Source organism: Dama dama, chromosome 26 (assembly GCF_033118175.1).
Source record: "Dama dama isolate Ldn47 chromosome 26, ASM3311817v1, whole genome shotgun sequence".
In the NCBI taxonomy this organism is placed as follows: domain Eukaryota; kingdom Metazoa; phylum Chordata; class Mammalia; order Artiodactyla; family Cervidae; genus Dama; species Dama dama.
The window spans coordinates 30,607,839-30,625,651 of NC_083706.1; the positions used below are offsets into that span (position 1 = coordinate 30,607,839).

At 47.1% G+C, this 17,813-nt stretch overlaps 1 protein-coding gene across 3 annotated transcripts; it reads left to right on the forward strand.

Moving 5' to 3' along the window:
- Positions 1–1,715: 1,715 nt before the first annotated feature.
- On the forward strand, positions 1,716–17,584 carry TNFAIP3 (TNF alpha induced protein 3). Of its 3 annotated transcripts, none has more exons than XM_061129985.1 (9): positions 1,716–2,039; positions 5,419–5,728; positions 9,281–9,471; positions 10,107–10,254; positions 10,410–10,580; positions 11,415–11,595; positions 12,715–13,526; positions 14,473–14,654; positions 15,398–17,584. In XM_061129985.1, the coding sequence occupies exons 2-9, from the start codon at positions 5,434–5,436 to the stop codon at positions 15,680–15,682; spliced, it is 2,265 nt and encodes a 754-aa protein (XP_060985968.1). In that variant the 5' UTR covers positions 1,716–2,039; positions 5,419–5,433; the 3' UTR covers positions 15,683–17,584. The 3 variants fall into 3 exon arrangements, with proteins under 3 accessions (XP_060985968.1, XP_060985969.1, XP_060985966.1); XM_061129983.1 differs by having other exon boundaries at positions 1,718–2,039; positions 12,715–13,619; XM_061129986.1 differs by lacking the exon at positions 10,410–10,580 and having other exon boundaries at positions 1,717–2,039; positions 12,715–13,619.
- The last annotated feature ends 229 nt before the right edge of the window (positions 17,585–17,813 follow it).

Genomic DNA, 17,813 nt, shown 5'->3' on the forward strand with positions numbered 1-17,813 from the left:
ACTGTGCAGGGGCAAATGGCTTAAACTTCTTAAACGTCAATTTCTTCATCTGCAAAGTGGAATTGTGAGGCTTAAATGGCAGAATGCAAATAGCCTACAACCTGGCACGTAACAAGGACTTGATAAGTATCATCATCATTATTACTATATGCTTAACTATCATTGTTTCGGTGTTACTTGACTTGAAAACATTTGTGAATGAGAGAAGAACAAATATCAGGTTAGAACTTGGAAAAAAAATTCCAGTCATTGGTTTCAAATGACCAGCAGCATCCTTGGGACCTTAGTCACTTCTGACTCTCACTTCTAAAAGCCGCTGGAAAAGGACCACCCCTTATGCAGACTCCACCTCATTCTTGGCAGGTTCTTATTTCTTAGAGAAGGAGTATATTTTTCTAACTCAAAACCTGAGATATATGTCCTGACAAGTAACTTAAGTCTACAAGAGGACAAGTCTACAACTTAAGTCTAACCAGACTTCAGTCTGGTTCTAGTTTAATCATGCTAGAAAATGAGCTCAGTCAAGGGGGACACCAGGGCAATAAAAGGACTGACTTAGTGGTTCTCTCTCCACAACTCATGTCCCTCACAGCCAAGATGGCTGACATCTATTTCCACAAGACACTCGCTGGGTGAAGACAGTGCTCTTAGCATGCTACTTAATAGGGGAGCTCAGTGATAAAGAACCAGTCTGCCTTTGCAGGAGATATGGGTTCCATCCCTGGGTGGGAATATCCCCTGGAGAAGGAAATGGCAACCCACTCCAGTATTCTTTCCTGGGAAATCTCATAGACCAAGGAGCCTGCCCGGCTACAGTCAGTGGGGTCACAAGAGTTGGCCATGATTTAGGGATCAAAAACAACACCAATCAAGAGTAAGAGTAATAAGTATCATCAGCCATTGACATCTTGGGGAGAACTATCATCAAGATCTCCTAGAAGGACTCCGAATAACAGTTTAGGGGAATGTGGCAAGGACAGGAAGGAACAAGAAGTGATTTGTAAATTGGTATAATACCTGAATATGATGCCACCTGGACCTCTGATACGCAGAAATGCAGATGGGAAATCAATCAAGTGAGGGACGAAGTTGGTAGGGGTTTTGATTCCTAATTTTATCTAAGTCTGGTTTTGCCTCTGTGAATTTCAGGGCCGCGAGGTCTGACGTCACCTCCAGGTAGCCTCCCACCAGCCTGGGGTCCGGGGATGGCAGGAATGCAGCGGGTGAGGACCAAGAGCTGTGACTGCATCTTTTTCTCGAAATTCCCCCCGGGGGCCCAGAGTTGGACGCTCCCCTACGGGCTCATCACGTGCGCAGCCCAAGCAGAGCAAAGCCAGCAGAGGTCTGTGGTCCCCGGGCGCTAGGGTGGTTTTTAGGGTTTTCTTTCTTTATGATTTCCCTTCTTGTTCTCCACAGTTGATGATTTTCTGCAGAAAAACGGCTGAGAAAAAGAACCTATTTCATTTCCAGTTCCCATCACTGCGATTTCCACATGGATGTGACGTTCGGTCCAGCTTCCGAAATGCCCAGGTGACTCACGCGGGGACACCCCGGGGCGGGGCGCAGGAGTTTCTCGGGCGGGGCGGAGGGGCGGGGTCGGGGCGGGGCGGAGTGCATCTGGCTTCCCGCTCCGGCTGCGCCTCCTGCGCCCCCTAGCGGCGAGATCAGGTCTTCGGGAGTCTGGGGCTCGTGTCACGTGACTGGAAAGTCCCTGGGTGGAAATCCCCGGTGTCCGCGGGCGGTAAAACAGAAAGGGAAAAAAGAGAACTGGCAGTCTGCAGCCTTCGTGGCGGCCAAGTGCGACAAGCTAGGAGGCCGTGGGGGCGGAGCGGCGAGAGCAGCCGCCGGGAGGACTGCAGTGGCAGCAGCAAGGGAGATCCACACCCCCCGGCCGGCCCGCCGGAGAACTCGCCCGAACCAGGCGTCCATGGGGAGCCGCCTCCACCCGGCCCCAACCCGAATTGCGACCCCAACCTGCGGCGTACGCTTGTCCTAACCTGGACTTGGGATTTCTGAAGAGGATCGCGCGGACCCAAGAGGTAACCCCGCGTCCCTGTGCCGTCTGCCACGGGCTCTCCCGGGACAAGGGCTGCGGATGCGAATTTGGCAGCGACCCGCGGGCTGGCCCCGTCGACCTGGCCTTGGTTTTGCCGCGATCCCAGAGGGAAGTTTGTTGGCCGTTTGTGACCCCTGTAAGGTTCTGAGCTGCTGAGAGTGGAGGTGGCCGCCAGATGTTGGGGTGACAGCCTGTATTCTAGGATCCAGACAACTGTCCCTTGCAACTCATGCAGAGAACTTGGACGGCAGCTGCTTGGGGGAGAGTCGCCCCCCGGAACCGCTTGGTCCGGGTGGTCATGGGTGCTTTGCTGTTCGGCTTGTCCCTTTTGGAGTCGAGCTCTGCATGCTTACGGCCACGTAGACCTTGCAGAACCGCCTGGCCTCTTTCCAGACTGTGCAGCACCAGTCCAGAGGGGTAGGATGTCGCAGGAGCAGCAGAACCTAGGGGGCGGGGGGCCCGGTCAGCTGTCCTTTCCGGGGAGGGCTTGCAGACACTCGGAGTGCAGCAGTGTCAGAGAAGTTTGCGTGGAGCAGGAGGTCGTCCGCCTGCCTTGGGGGCTGACTCCAGTTTAGAGCATCTGCAAGCCCCTACCCCCAAGTCAGACTGTCTTTGTCAGCCGGGGTCGTCCCACATCCTGCCACCTGGCCTTTCAGGAAAGCCGTGGTATTAAGTAAGGAAGGAGCTCAACTCTTGTTGAGACCGCTTTGTTTTCAGTTCTCCCTGCCTCTGATCTTTCCTCGGAAAGCTGCTCTGGTCAACTCTCCCAGGGCAGCCTTTTGGGAGAACCAGTGTTTGGGTCTTCTGGACCACAGCCCCAATGTCCCAGATTATTAAGCAGCCAGTTACTGCTTCATTCTTGTGTCCTGAGGTGCTTCTTTATTTTTTTTTTCAATTCTTTGTATAATTTTTGAGTTTTTGAAGTAGTACTTTCTGAAAATTTAACATCTGTTGGTAGGCCAATGAGGTATCAGAAACATGAAAGAAATGTTATGGGTGATATTGTTTGTCTTTGCATATAAGGACATTACATTCATAGCTCAGAAATTGTTTATCACAAGTCAGATTATTCCTTAATCTTAAGTGTGGAGAAGTCTAAGTCCTGACCAGTTAGGCAGTGGGTCTTGATTTCTTTTAAGGAGGCAATGCTGCAGGCCATTCAAGTCTACACCAATGAATGAGGCAACACTGGACTGTCGGATATTGACATTTGCATGTCTTGCCTGTGGTTCTAGCGCTCACTATTTGAAAGATCTTAGGTGCAGAAGAAAATAATAGAAGAGTCAGAAAAGTAAAAAGAGGCTACACCTAGTTTGTTTCGGATCTTCTTGCCTGTCTGTTTCCACGTGAGAGCAGCAGGCACTGCGGCCACAGGTGTGGTGTTGTGAGATTAACAAGGGGATGGATTTGGAAGACCGGGCTTCTAGGCAAAGCCCTGCCCTTGGATGGTGTGGGACCTCCCTGAGTGGGACCAGTACTGCAGGTGCTGTAGCTGGAGACTATGATAGTCATGTGACTTCACGCTGGGGAATAAGGTTATCTTTGATCTTTTGCCTCAGCATCAAGCTGATGGTCAGGCAGTAGAAGTATGTGGTCAGGCCGTGCTTGCGGAGTGATGGATGGACAAATGAATGACGTCATGAAAGAGACTTTTGCCATGCCACCAAGGAGGCGCGTGTGTGATGTTTTTGTCCCTTAGTTGTATCTGTGGTCTTGCCATGATTTTGCCCAATTCCACCTGCAAGGAATGTCTGACGTCAAAAAGGAGAGATTACCATTTGACCCAGAGAATGACTTCTTCCAGGCATCATCTAGCTGTCAGATTAGGAATCCTGATCTAAATCTACCACCAGAAGACTCCTCAGGAGGAACCTTGGAGTCATCTAGTCCACCTGTCTCCCTGGAGTGGGCCATGAGAATTTAGACCATTTTATCAATGTCTTTAAGAAAGCTGAGACCGACCCAGGACAGGCTTCCTTGTAACATAGATTTCTTCTCCCTCTTAACTTGGTTTAACTTCTTTCTCATCTAGAGTCTTGCCCTGGCAAACAGTATGCTACATGACTGGGATTAACAATCACAGTGAAACTTCCTAGAGGCCCTGTTCGTGCTCTGAAACTGTCTTTGTCTTCATCTTGGAAATTTGGATGGATGGCAGGGCACTCTGCTCAGGGTCAGTGAATGTCAGCTGGCTCTCCACAAAGAGATGAGCCATAAAGTCCCATGTTAAATCGATTCACATCTTCCCATGCTATTGTCACGGATTGGAGATGCTGGAGTTATCCTCCTCCTCTTTCATTTGTCCTGAGTGGCCCCCTGTGGCTGCAACTTCTTTCCTTGTCTGCTTCCAAACTTTTCTTTCTTTCCACTAGTTGAGTGTGCTTGAAGATTTCAGGATGAAGACACGGTGAGAAATCCATCTGAGTATTGGTAGCTGGAAGACAATGATAAAATTGTGTTGGCGGTTGAGTTTAAGTAGTACAGTTAATTCCATCATTACATAGAATATAATTCCATGCTTCCAATATCTGCCCATGGAAGTGTAGGATTTATTATTCTAGTATTGTTATTATTCTAATTCTTCTTCTGATGTTGTAAAGTTCAGTGGAGAGGTTCTGAAAGACTGCTAACTGTTTGCTCATAAAATTGGAAAGCATCTTGCTGGGAGTAGACTTTTTTGTTGGTTATAAAGCATTTAGTTTAACTCTTTATGTATATATATAAATAGCATTTTATAAGTAAATGCTTTATAAATGTTCCTTTTGGGGACTACAGAGAAAAGTCCAATCGACTGCCTACATGGCAGCATAAAATTGCAGGATTTTTCACAAAATATTTGTTGTCTTTCCAGTATAGGGAGGGAGTGCTTGAAAGAGGTAAATCAAGACATGGACGAGAAAAAAGGGTTGCTTGGTGGTGCTCTTAGAAGAGGAGCTGACTTGTCAGGGCTACATGGTGCTTGTAACCAGCATTCAGGGCACCTCAAATCCAGTGTTTGCCCCCAGAACAGCATCAGGATGAAAGGGGAGTTTCAGTCAGTTAGAAGGCTCCGTACCTGTTGCTGACAGACAGGCTTGGCTCCCTGACAAACTTTACTGAAAACACGGGTTATTCCCCTCCTCCTCATTGCCCACTCCTTCTCTTGTTTAGACTAATCTTTAAAAATGATGTAACTTAAAACTGTCCAGTGTGAGTTCATCTTTGGGGCCAGCTAGTATCCTGGGAGTAGAGGTGACTAAGATCTTTTGCCTGCCACTCAGGGTAATGACAAGATCAGACGGTGGGGTTTCCTGCAGGCAGGTATATAGGAGTCATATCAAAGTCAGACTAACGGCGTGGGGTTTTCTTTCCCTCCTCTTCAGGTATTGGAGAGCACCATGGCTGAGCAACTCCTTCCTCTGGCCTTGTATTTGAGCAATATGCGGAAAGCCGTGAAGATAAGAGAGAGGACACCAGCAGATATTTTTAAACCTACCAATGGGATCATTCACCACTTTAAATCCATGCACCGATACACGCTGGAAATGTTCAGAACTTGCCAGTTTTGTCCACAGTTTCGGGAGATCATCCACAATGCTCTCATTGACAGAAACCTCCAGGCTTCCCTGGAAAGCCAGAAGAAGCTCAACTGGTGTCGAGAAGTCAGGAGGCTTGTGGCACTGAAGACCAATGGTAAGACGTGCTTCTGTCTGGGGACTGGGGTGGCTCCTACCATGCTGGGTCCCTATTTATTAAAAGGCACCAGCCCCAAATCAAGTCTCTTCAGGCTATAGGTACCTTAGTATAGAGACACTCCATGGGGCATGTGATGAAAGCAAGCTTGCTTTGGGAGTATTTGAATTGAGGGTGGTTTCTAGTGCATGTTAGAGAGCAGAGCACCCTGAAGCTTGGAGAATGCATTTCTGGACGCCGTGCGTTAGGTGTATGTGTAGGGTGTGTACGTATGACTTCTGTATCTAATTCTTGTGACTGTTCAATCATGAAATACCCTTCCCTCAAGAGTAATGGAAATATCAAAAGGCTTTAAAAAGTTCAGAAGAAAAGCATGGTGTGAAAATCAATAGTGTTTTCCACTGTCATTAGAAAATGCCCGTGATGATGGCCTTACACTTCTTGAATCGATGGCATTTTATGGGTTAACCAACGGCTGTTGTCAGCTGCTCCCTTACCTAGGTTCTGTTGCTTGCAGTCCCAAGATACTAACTAGACAGATAAACCTGAGTTCTTAGCTCAGGTTTTAGTCCTCTGTTTCATTCTTTTTAGGGATTCCTAGTACTGTACTGCATTTCTTGCTGTCTGTGACTGTCTGCCCAATGGCTGTTTACAACTCATTGCTGTTTCCTGTTCTAAACTTCACTGTTTTTTTTTTTAATTATTTCCTTTGAGCAAGAGTATGCACATCACAGAAACATTCAAGCCTAGTGTTAAATGTAGTAGCAAAATTCTATTTTATAAATGTAGTTAATTATTACAAGAAGCTGTAGACTGCTTATTGTCTAGATAAAAGCAGGAAACTCCTGTCCTTAGATCAGTGACAATCCTAAACCATCCCAATTATTTTGCTTGATATACATCTAAGGGCAAAATAATAACATCTTCACTGACAGTGAGACCAGATGATAAGTATGTTAACTTAATTAAATGAAGTGGTACATTCACTTTGGCCGTTTTTGACTTGGGTAACTTGGCACGATTGAGGGACATGACTTTTTGCTTGTGTTTTGGGGGTTAAATGCATCACCTCAACATCGTGCTTTTATTTTTAAAGCATAGATTCTTAGAAACAGAAAACTGAGGCTACCTAGTGTTTACACTGGTTTTGGCATTAAATCAAGAGATGCTTAGAAGTAGGTAATTATGTTAAGTCATCATCAAGGGGTTTATATTCCTGACAGTTTGTGGTTTTAACTCTCCCATTTTGTTACAAAAAGAGGTGGAGTCAACTTTGGGAGAGTTGAAAAGAAGAGATTCTGCCAAATTAGAAATGTGGTAGTAAGAAAAAAACCATTTTATCGTGAACTGAACTGAGATTTTACGTTCAACTTGCTCTAGTTCCTTAAGGGAAAAAATGGAATATAAAAAGTAAATACTTGTCTTGCCAAGATACACATTTAAGTCAAGGATTCACGCTACAAATAAAACTACAAAGCAAGTGCATTTTGATATCATTTTCTGAGAGATGGGGGTTTTTAGGCTCAAAGTCCTTTTATTTCTCCACTTACAAGAAAATTCCTTAAAATTTTGGAAAAGGAAGAGAAGATATTTAGGGGAAGAGGAAAACAAACGACTTTTCCTTTCTGACTTTTATTAGCACCTTTTTTTTTTTTTTTTTTAAGTCTTCCCCCTATAGGAAGGCTCTTCAAAATCAATGGTCTATTTGGGGAGGGGGTGATTCACAAGTTTGCATTTGAGGATATGAGACTGCGGTGAATGAGGAAGGGAGTAGGTGGCATAAAATTGAAACTTCATTTGAAAAATTCCAGCGTCTATTGGCTGCAGCGATTTCACTTGTATAATGAGTAGCCCTATTCCAGCTCACCCTGACCACACCCACTTGGAAAGTCCAGGGTGCACTTTGCAGTTTAAATGTCTACACACCAGAACAAAAAGTACAATAGCTGTTGCTCAATTGCTAGTCAAATAACTTAGCACTGGGGAATTCCAGATGTTACTTAGGGAATTTTATGCTGGTGCATCTCAATAAAGAACTGAAAGTAAGCACAAGAAGAAGAAAAAAAGCCTTATCTTTGCTCTAGATTTTGCAAAGGGGAAATTTCAACAGCTTGCAATTGTTGCCACACTCTGCCAAGACACAAGGCTTGAGCGATCTTTTTGGTTCATTTGTTTGAATGTTTATTTAGCTAGTTTTTCTGACTGTGTAAACTGAAAGGATATTGGCTGTGCATATGTTTGAGGGTGGTGGTGGTGGTGTTGTTTACAGTTGACTGTAATTAGGATATGATAAAATTTCAAATAGCTTCATTGCCCCATATAGCAATGTAAGGAAATAATTGAACTTTTCTTTTTTTTTTTTTTTTCTTATTAGTTGGAGGCTAATTACTTCACAACATTTCAGTGGGTTTTGTCATACATTGATATCAATCAGCCATAGAGTGACACGCATTCCCCATCCCGATCCCCCCTCCCACCTCCCTCTCCACCGAGTTCCTCTGGGTCTTCCCAGTGCACCAGGCCCGAGCACTTATCTCATGCATCCCACCTGGGCTGGTGATCTGTTTCACCATAGATAATATACATGCTTGAACTTTTCTTTATAAAAAAATTTTGCACTTCCCAGAAGAGCCTAAGGAGTTAACTTTTTAAATATTAAACATTCCTCCAAAATGTTTATTCTTTGGAGGCCAGAAAAAAAAAAAAATGCCATTTCATGAGTTGTGGACTTTTAACCTATAAAGTAACAAAGTGACAGACTAAAATTAGACCTATCTTTTTCTCAAAAGGCTCAGAGTTCTTAAAGTGCCAGCCGTAAACACTGAATTATTTTGAAATGTAGACATCTAGGCACTCTTTAACTCTGAAAAGGGACTCTAACTGCTAACAAGCAGGTTCACGCAAGGCATTTATGGGAGGTGGGGGTGAGCAGGCTAATAGGTAATTCTGTCTCAGTCCCATTTTATAAATCAGGAGAGGAAACTCCCAGGCCCCGAATGCTGTGGTGGGGTGGTCAAGTCATTTACCCCTGAGTCATGGCCAGACGGTCCCTGTCTAGTAAGCGGAGCCAGACCAGCTTCCTGGTTTGAGTATGTTGCTCTGGGTGTTCTCTCTCAGGGTCAGAGAGCAATAGGACCAGCACCTGAGCCAGAAAATCAAGGCTTGTTAGAAAGGAAGGGACTTCAGAGATCATAACCCAATGCCCTCATCTCACAAAGAGGAAAAATACTCAGAAGTTAAAAAATTCCCCACCGAGGGCAGAGCCAGACAGGAGTCAAGGTCTCCAGACTCTCAGTCCTTGGTTCCTTGGGCTGTTAGTAGCATGCATTAAACAGAAGAGTTACAAGAATGATTTTTTATTTTTCCCTTAAAGCTGTCATCACCGAGTGAAATGTTACCAGCTAGTCCTTTGACTAAGAAACTAAACCATTGGCATTTTTCACAAGCACTACTGGGTCCCCACCAATGGTAGCAGAGAGGCTGCTTTATTCTGGAAACCTCTGCTAGGCCTTAGCTGCGGATTGCTAGAATTTGCTTCCCTTCTGTCCCCAGGTGACGGAAACTGCCTCATGCACGCGGCTTCCCAGTACATGTGGGGTGTTCAGGACACAGACTTGGTCCTGAGGAAGGCGCTCTTCAGCACCCTCAAGGAGACGGACACACGCAACTTTAAATTCCGCTGGCAGCTGGAGTCTCTTAAGTCTCAGGAATTCGTGGAAACTGGGCTTTGCTACGACACCCGGGTATGTTGGGCTTCCTCCTCAATCATCTATTGACAGAGCTCCATGGTGGGAAAAGTGCACCTCTGACCAGTCCCTGCTGTCAGGGAGCATATGGTTTGCTGGGTCACGTGAACTTGGCTAAGCAGAGTCAATGGAAAACACCAGAAACCTCCCGTGGGATGAGCCCAAGGCCCTTGTCTCTGCTGGGAGGCTCCCAGGCAGCATCTTCCCAGCTGGAGAGTCATTTTAGAATGATCTTTCTGATCACGGGATTCCCTGTGGCATTTTGGCTGTTTGAGGGGGTTGATGGCCCTTCGCTTGCTTTACTGAGCCCGCCAGTCAGATTCAGGGGGCGCCTCCCCATCTTCGGTCACTAGGCTGAGACTTTGTGCACAAGGAGCTTGGCGTGGTGCTTCAGCAGGGATTTTTCTGAAAGCAGGTGCTGTCCCCGTGCTCTTCTGCTTCTGAGTTTGCCTTGTAGTGGGAAAAATTAAAGGAAGAAAACCAGAATGGGGGGAAAGCGGGTGATCATTTGAGTGATGATCTCAGGAAAGGGTAAAAGTAAGCTCAGTGATACCAGTGAATAATTATAGAGTGGAGTCAAAGTTGTTTTTTGATGCAGAGTACATTCAATAGTTTCTTTCCTCTCCCCTTAGAATTGGACCGATGAGTGGGACAGCCTCGTCAAGATGGCATCCACGGACACACCCGCGGCCCGAGGTGGACTGCAGTATCATTCACTGGAAGAAATACACATATTTGTCCTTTGCAACATCCTCAGAAGGCCAATCATTGTCATTTCAGGTGAGATGCCCGCTGATGGCTTATCTGTGTTTAGGTGCCTTTCAGCTTTAATCTCTTACCTCTTAGCGTGACCCAAGTTCCAGGCGACTGTAGTTAAATGGACTCCCATGAAAGTCTCAGAGGGCCTTATCTTTTCTTTCTCTTTCCTTAAACAGACAAAATGCTGAGAAGTTTGGAATCAGGTTCCAATTTTGCTCCTCTGAAGGTGGGTGGGATTTATCTGCCTCTGCACTGGCCTGCCCAGGAATGCTACAGATACCCCATTGTGCTCGGCTATGACAGCCAACACTTTGTACCCCTGGTGACCATGAAGGACAGTGGACCTGGTGAGAAAACCAAACATCTATTCACATTTGTAACTGCTGGTGAATCCTGGTACACCCTGTTCTTACTGAACCTCAGGGTTTGCTCTTTGGCTCCTTTTTGAAGGCCTCATTTAAGAATATTAGTTTTATTCAAATAGAGTATTCTGTCATTTGTTTGATTAGCAACAATAATGCACTAGCACTAATCATAATGCCCCCCCACCCCGACTTGTTTTGTGTGTCATTTGGGACCTACTTTGAGCATGTTAGTAGCAAATAGGAGATAATGTCTATTACTACCACCATTTCTTAATTAGCCCATAATACAGTGCCTGGCCTGGGGCAGGTAAATGTCTGGCAGGCTAGCTATTACTGTACTATCTTAATGTGGAACTAATAGGGTACTTTATAAATGCTTTAGGTACAATATTTATTTCATTTCATCTTCACAGCATCCATGTGGATGCTATAACCATGGATAGCCTTACTGTACAGATGAGGCACCTGAAGCTCAGAGAAGTTAAGTAACTTCCCTGATGTCACAGAGCTGGATAGTGGCAGAGTCAGAATATGAACTCAGGTCAGTCTGAATCTGAAGTGCATTAATTTAACCAATAAGACCCGCTGCTTGGAGGCTGATTAATATTCTGTGAACTTCCTGGAAACAGTGTATTTTATATTAGAGTTTAGCACAGTTTGTTTCCCCATTTGATTTCGTGGCTAGATAATACTTTTCCACTCGGTAATTGTATCCTTTCTGTTTTTTCAAAATGCAGTCGTTATATATATGTGACCTCACACAAAATCTTGTTTAGTAGAACCGTTTTGCTTACGTGTTATTTCTTTTTCCCTCAGAAATCCGAGCTGTTCCACTTGTTAACAGAGAGCGAGGACGATTTGAAGACTTAAAAGTTCACTTTTTGACAGATCCTGAAAACGAGATGAAGGAAAAGCTCCTGAAAGAATACTTGATGGTGGTAGAAATCCCTGTTCAAGGCTGGGACCATGGTACCACCCATTTAATTAATGCTGCAAAGTAAGCAGTTTGTTCTTAGCTCTGTCCTGTCTCATCTTTAAGCTGCTTCTGCCTCAGAGACCAATAGTAAAGTTATTTGAAGCCAGTTTCCTCCAACGTGAAACAAATTTAGGGGCTTATGTGTGTCAGAGACAATCAGCTCAAGCGGCACTGACTTTGGTTTTCAAATGACAAGGAATTTTTCCAGAGGATTGTCCTGTGTATCTGGATGCTTGGAAGCCAGCATTGTGGCTTCAAAAAGTGCGTTCACGTCAAGGATACTTTTGTTTTAATTGCCCTAGTGCTAGACTAACAAGTGAAAATTCTTAGAAACAAAAGCCTCATTCTCCTGGCTTCTGGGTAAGGCAGACACATCACATGTAGGCTGGGCTGTAGAATGTGTTTCTGTAGCAGCCACATGAGTTGACCACGTGGATCAGGGAGGAGAGACCCAGAGTGCGGGTTTATAGGTATCGAGATTGTAAACACTGGCTTGATGATAAAGAGATGCCTGTTTCCTAGAACTTGAAGTGCACAAGACCGAGAAGGCCTAAGCTAAACAATTTCTCAGCGTGGAGATAAACAAACTTCAGTGAGTCAGAAGTCAGTACGGAGTGCCTGTGGGCATGTCCACCTCTTAGTTACTGCTCATGGCAGTTAACGCTGATAGGCACCAGATGCACATTTAAAATTAATAATAGCAAAATACAGAATGCAACATTCCAGTATAGTTTGTGCTGGAAAGTGGACTTGTCCCAAATGAATACCCTGAAGAATGTTTCACTAGAAATTTCATCTCTGAGAACTTAGATAGTAAATTAACTATTTCAAAGAGGAATAGAGTAAGTATAGAAGCAGTCCCCAAGTAACCCTCTCTTTAGCATTATCTGTAATTTGGGGTGGACCAAAATTAATTAAATGAGACTGATTCTCAGAATAGTGATGTCTTCTCAGCATTACTGGACTGTGTTACATTAGAGGCACAAACTATCACAGACTGCATTTCAGTGGCTGGGTAGAAAGTTATTGCCACAATCCATGTTTTCAGTTTGTTCTATAAGCTAATGATGTAAAATTGTGTGTGGGTCTGTGTCTGTGTGTGTGTTTGTGAAGTCTCACATTTTTCCTTTTGTTCTTTAGGTTGGATGAAGCTAACTTACCCAAAGAAATAAACCTGGTAGATGATTACTTTGAACTTGTCCAGCACGAATACAAGAAGTGGCAGGAAAACAGTGAGCAGGGACGGAGAAACACGCACCCCCAGAATCCTCTGGACCCTTCCATCCCCCAGCTTTCTCTCATGGACATCAAATGTGAGACACCCAACTGCCCATTCTTCATGTCCGTGAACACCCAGCCTTTGTGCCACGAGTGCTCAGAAAGGCGGCAGAAGAACCAAACGAAAGTCCCAAAGCCCACCTCCAAGCCGGGTCCCGAGCTGCTCCCCGGCCTGGTGCTTGGGACCTCCCGGGGGGAGGTCTGGAGTCCCGCGGAGCCCGCCGGAGGCCCCCACTCAGCCCCTCCGACGGCACCCAGCCTCTTCCTGTTCAGCGAGACCACGGCCATGAAGTGCAGGAGCCCTGGCTGCCCCTTTACCCTCAACATGCAGCACAACGGCTTCTGCGAGCGATGCCACAACGCCCGGCAGCTGCCAGCAGGCCGCCCCGCGGACCCCGCACGGCTTCCCGACCCGGGCAAGTGCCGAGCCTGCCTCCAGGATGTCACCAGGACGTTTAATGGCATCTGCAGTACTTGCCTTAAAAGGACTACAGCCGAGGCCGCCCCGAACCTCAGCTCCAGCGGCTCCCTGTCCTTCCACCAGCGCTCCAAGTCCGACCCCTCGCAGCTGGCCCAGAGCTTGTCCCCACATGCCTGCCGCAGAGCCGGGCCTGAGGCACCCGCCGGTCACCACTCCCCGGCCACACGGACTCCAGGGGAAAGGATGGGGACCAGTAAGTGCAGGAAAGCGGGCTGCGTGTACTTTGGGACCCCAGAGAACAAAGGCTTTTGCACACTGTGTTTCATCGAGTACAGAGAAAATAAACGTGAGTGTGACGATGGGTTTCCTCTCCTCTGTTTAAAAACGCCCGAGTAAAAGGCTGTATGCCCCTTAACTTCAAGAAGGGAGCCCCCTCTGGGCTGTGGGGGAGAGTGTGGCTTGCCTGGGGGCAGAATCCCAGTAGTTCTTCCAGCATGCTTGGAAGTAAAAGCACAGAATAGCATGTTCCAGGATCCACAGAGCTCTGTGCAGAGTTCAGAGAATTTGTTTTAGAAGGTCATGCAATGCAGTGTTTGTAAGGTAGAGTTCAAACAAGACTTCTTTTGAAACTCAAGCGAACTAGAGAAAATTCAAAATCTGAACTGAAAAGAGGGCTTCCCTGCTGGCTCCGCTGGTAAAGAATCCGCCTGCAATGCAGGAGACCTGGGTTCAATCCCTGGGTCAGGAAGATCCCCTGGAGAAGGGGATGGCAACCCACTCCAGTATTCTTGCCTAGAGAATCCCATGGACAGAGGAGCCTGGTGGGCTACAGTCTGTGAGGTCACAAAGCATCAGACATGGCTGAGTGACTAACACACACAGACAGCTGGAAAGAGGGTGGTCTCTACTGACTACATAAGAATGCCTTTGTGGTTTTAGAAATATCAAATCTGAAAGAAGGATGGGCACTTAATGTCTCTGCTTGTTCTGTGGCTGTGACCTACCCGTTCAGCGTGTTCCAAAAAGAGAGACTTGTAGAGTCAAAGATGTTTTAATTACAGTATTGTTTCTGTTGTTTATTTTGCTGAGTGTCTGAATGGTTGCTCTCCTAGAGTGCAACTGGCCTAATCTGTGTCAGAAAACTGTCCCTCTGCTGGCTGGCCCGTACGTGTTCCTGATGAGCCTCCCCTCTCTTGCAGATTTAGTCGCTGCCCCTGGGAAAGCCAGTCCCACAGCCTCCAGGTTCCAGAATGCAGTCCCCTGCCTGGGCAGGGAATGTGGCGCCCTTGGTAGCACCGTGTTTGAAGGATACTGTCAGAAGTGTTTCATTGAAGCTCAGAATCAGAGATTCCATGAAGCAAAAAGGACTGAAGAGCAGCTGGTGAGACCTCTCGAGGGACTTCCCCTTGTCCTTCAGGCCCAGCCTCCTTCCTGGGGTGATAAACGGGCTTTTCTCCCTGCCGAGTTCCAGGGAAAAACCAGGGGAAAAGTCAGCCTGGCCCCCAGGCTTGGACGTGCAGCAGTTCCTATTGATTTTCATGGCCTAAGTTTACTTTTGAATTCATTTGAAGAAGCAAATGAAGCTAGCCATGGAATAAAACCCATGAAAGCCTCTGAGAAGCCAGATGGTGATCAGAGACTTCTTGGATTTGTAGCAGAAGTACAGACCTCTTAGTGGCCAACAGGCTTCCTCAACTAATAACTAATCCTCTGTCATGAGATCCAAGGAGGAAGCAGATTGCCCCAGGTGCCTCCACTTACTGGCCAAAAGAAAGCAAGCATTTATTGATAGATGCCTTGCCTATTGGTTGGTAGATGGTAGGGAATCTATCTGAGTGAGGATAGCTTAGTATTCACGCAATTACTATTCACGCAAACAGAAGCTGGCCTCTGTGTTAGGGTTGGTGGTTCCCCTGGGCCTCTCTGGGGCCAAGGTCTGATTTCATGGGATGGGGAAAAGCGGTCCTTGGAGACTCCGGTCCCCAGGCTGCCACCTGTCCCCTTGGACAGGCAGATGCCCCTCGCCTCACCGGGCCCTTGTAGGACCCACACTGTCGGTTGAATAGGGTGCCGTGTTCTCCCTGCAAACGCATGATGACAGTTCTCTCTGCTCTCTCCACCCAGAGGTCAAGCCAGCGCAGAGACTTGCCCCGAGCCTCACAGAGCGCCTCCAGGCCCAAGTGCGCACAGGCCACCTGCCGGAATGTGCTGGCCTGCTGCAGCCAGGAGCTCTGCATGGAGTGCCAGCACCTCGGCCAGCGAGTGGGCACCAGTGCCCGCCGGCCAGAGCACAGCCCCGAGGAGCCCCCCACGCCGCGCTGCCGGGCCCCCGCCTGCGACCACTTCGGCAACGCCAAGTGCAACGGCTACTGCAACGAGTGCTTTCAGTTCAAGCAGATGTACGGCTAACCCGACCCAGGGGGCCAGCCCCAGGCCCCGAGGGGCCTAGAGCCTTAGCCCGCGGGGTGCCATCCTCTCTCGGCGCCGCTCCCGAAGGCCCTACCCTGCAGGGTGGGCCTGGCTGGCTGTGAGCGGGGACGAAAGAAGCGCTCCGGTCTCCGGCCAGGAATCTGAGCAAAGCGTGTGACGGGCCACGGGTTGCGCGGGGTCAGCCCGGAGCCGCTGCTCCTCCAACCCTTCCAAGCAGAAGGCTGGGAACCTCCGAGCCAGGACTGCCCCACCGTCTTCAGAGAAAAGGGAAAAGACGCAGGGTCCGGCTGGACTGGGGAACCCAGGGCCAGTCCCCTGCCGTCCCTCAGCGTCTCTCGGAGACGGGGAGCTGAGGCTCCGGGGCCTGCAGGCCCTCTGCGGGAAACTCAGGAAGCTCGGGGAGCGCGGACAGACTCAGCATCAGCCGGCCGCGGCTTCTCCCCACCGGCCTCATTCTCTCCCACTGACACGGCAGAAGCAGAACCATCCAGACTGTGATGCTGAGGCTGAACACGTTCATAAAAAAAAGCAAACCAGCTGCTCTTCACAATAGGCACCTTTCAAGACTCAGAACATGTTAGCGGGCAGATGGGCAACTCTTGGTTACCGCTGTCTTTACTTCTAAAGTTAACTCAAACTGAGGTGTGCATACTGTTGTGTACATATATCACGGCCCCTTATATTCTGTATGAGGGGATTTTTTTTTTTTTTGGTCATGTTGAGATGCTGCCCTAGAAGTTTTAAGAGGACTGACTAATAATAATAACCTATTTTCTGGTTGTTTTTGGGGCGGGCACCTCTCATAGACACAGCTTGCATGAACTCCACCAGCTGCTCTGTGAAATGGAAATTCCTGTGTAAATCACTTTATTTATTTTATTACAAACTTTAAGGTTATTTAAGTGAAGATGTTTCTTCTGGTCTTCAGAAAATGCTGTGGTGTCCTCTTGAGATAACATAAGACTGACTATCAGAGGCAGGCAAGTTCCTGATCACGGTGGGGGAGTCGGCCTTCTCCGTGCACTTTGCTTGGCTTCCCTAGGAAAGAAACAGTCTCTTCCACAGTAAATCCATTAAAATCTCACGCTTTCTGGTGAGACTTTTGGCCAGAGCCACTTCCCAGCCCTTCAGTGAGAAGCCATTCTCCACAGTGTATAAAGGGTTCTGTGTATCCTACCTCCTCAGACAGATAGTGGGGAAGGAGCAGGGGTGAGATCGGGGAAGGTCACGGGGAAGGACGTTGCCTTTGACGAAGGGTTTGTTTGCTGTGTTCACGCTGTGTCCTGGGGTGCGGGGCGCTGACCTTGCAGCCAGCTTCGCATTGGAGCAGCACAACCTTGGAACCAGGAGGATGAGGAAACCTCTCTGTCCTTGGCCTGCAGCCTCTCTCTGTGTTTTATGTTACTGTCATACTTGTGCTAGAAAAGAAAGAAAAAAAAAGGGAAACACATTGTCCCAGAGGTAAAGGCTGCTATTTTTCTTGTTGTTGGTCTGGACTTATGACCTGGAAATCTTGGCAACCTGTACCTAATGCCCCACAGCCTTTGCTGGTCTGATGTGATGTGTTTTCCTCTTGAGAATCCATACACCTTTTCCCTGGGCATATCCCTTTATGTCTTTCTAAAGATTTCAAATAAACGTCAGTGTTTTCATTTAGTTCTTTTAAAGTTTCTATTTTAATATTTTATGTGTATCAATATTTTCATTCTTAATGTGAATAAGTGGAATTATTTATGCTTATTATACAAAACATTTGAAATTTGCACATTGAATTGTCTCTAATAGAAAACCATTGACTCTCCTCTATTGGCTTTCTTCAAGTTTTCCTAAATTTAAATGTAACTTTCATGGAAGTCAAGATTAAAAATTAAATTATTTAAGAGCAAATGTGGATGTTTTCTATTTACAAGTGATGAAAGAAAAGGGCCCTCATATTAAGACCATGCTTCCCAAACAGTTGTTTCAACGTGCACCCGGACAGAGGGTACATCTCTCACCCATAGGTAGGAAGAGAACCTGCTCTTAAGGGTAAGGCCTCTGGTTTAACGGGAAAGGCGCTGAGGCGCCGAGGGGAAGTGGGCAGGACCTGCCAATGCCTGTTCCCGTGAGA

Coding starts and splice junctions, on each gene's coding strand:
- TNFAIP3 (XM_061129983.1), top strand. CDS start 5,434: ATGGCTGAGCAACTCCTTCCTCTGGCCTTGTATTTGAGCAATATGCGG. Junction 9,472..10,106: donor GGCTTTGCTACGACACCCGG/GTATGTTGGGCT, acceptor CTCTCCCCTTAG/AATTGGACCGATGAGTGGGA. Junction 13,620..14,472: donor CGAGTACAGAGAAAATAAAC/GTGAGTGTGACG, acceptor CCTCTCTTGCAG/ATTTAGTCGCTGCCCCTGGG.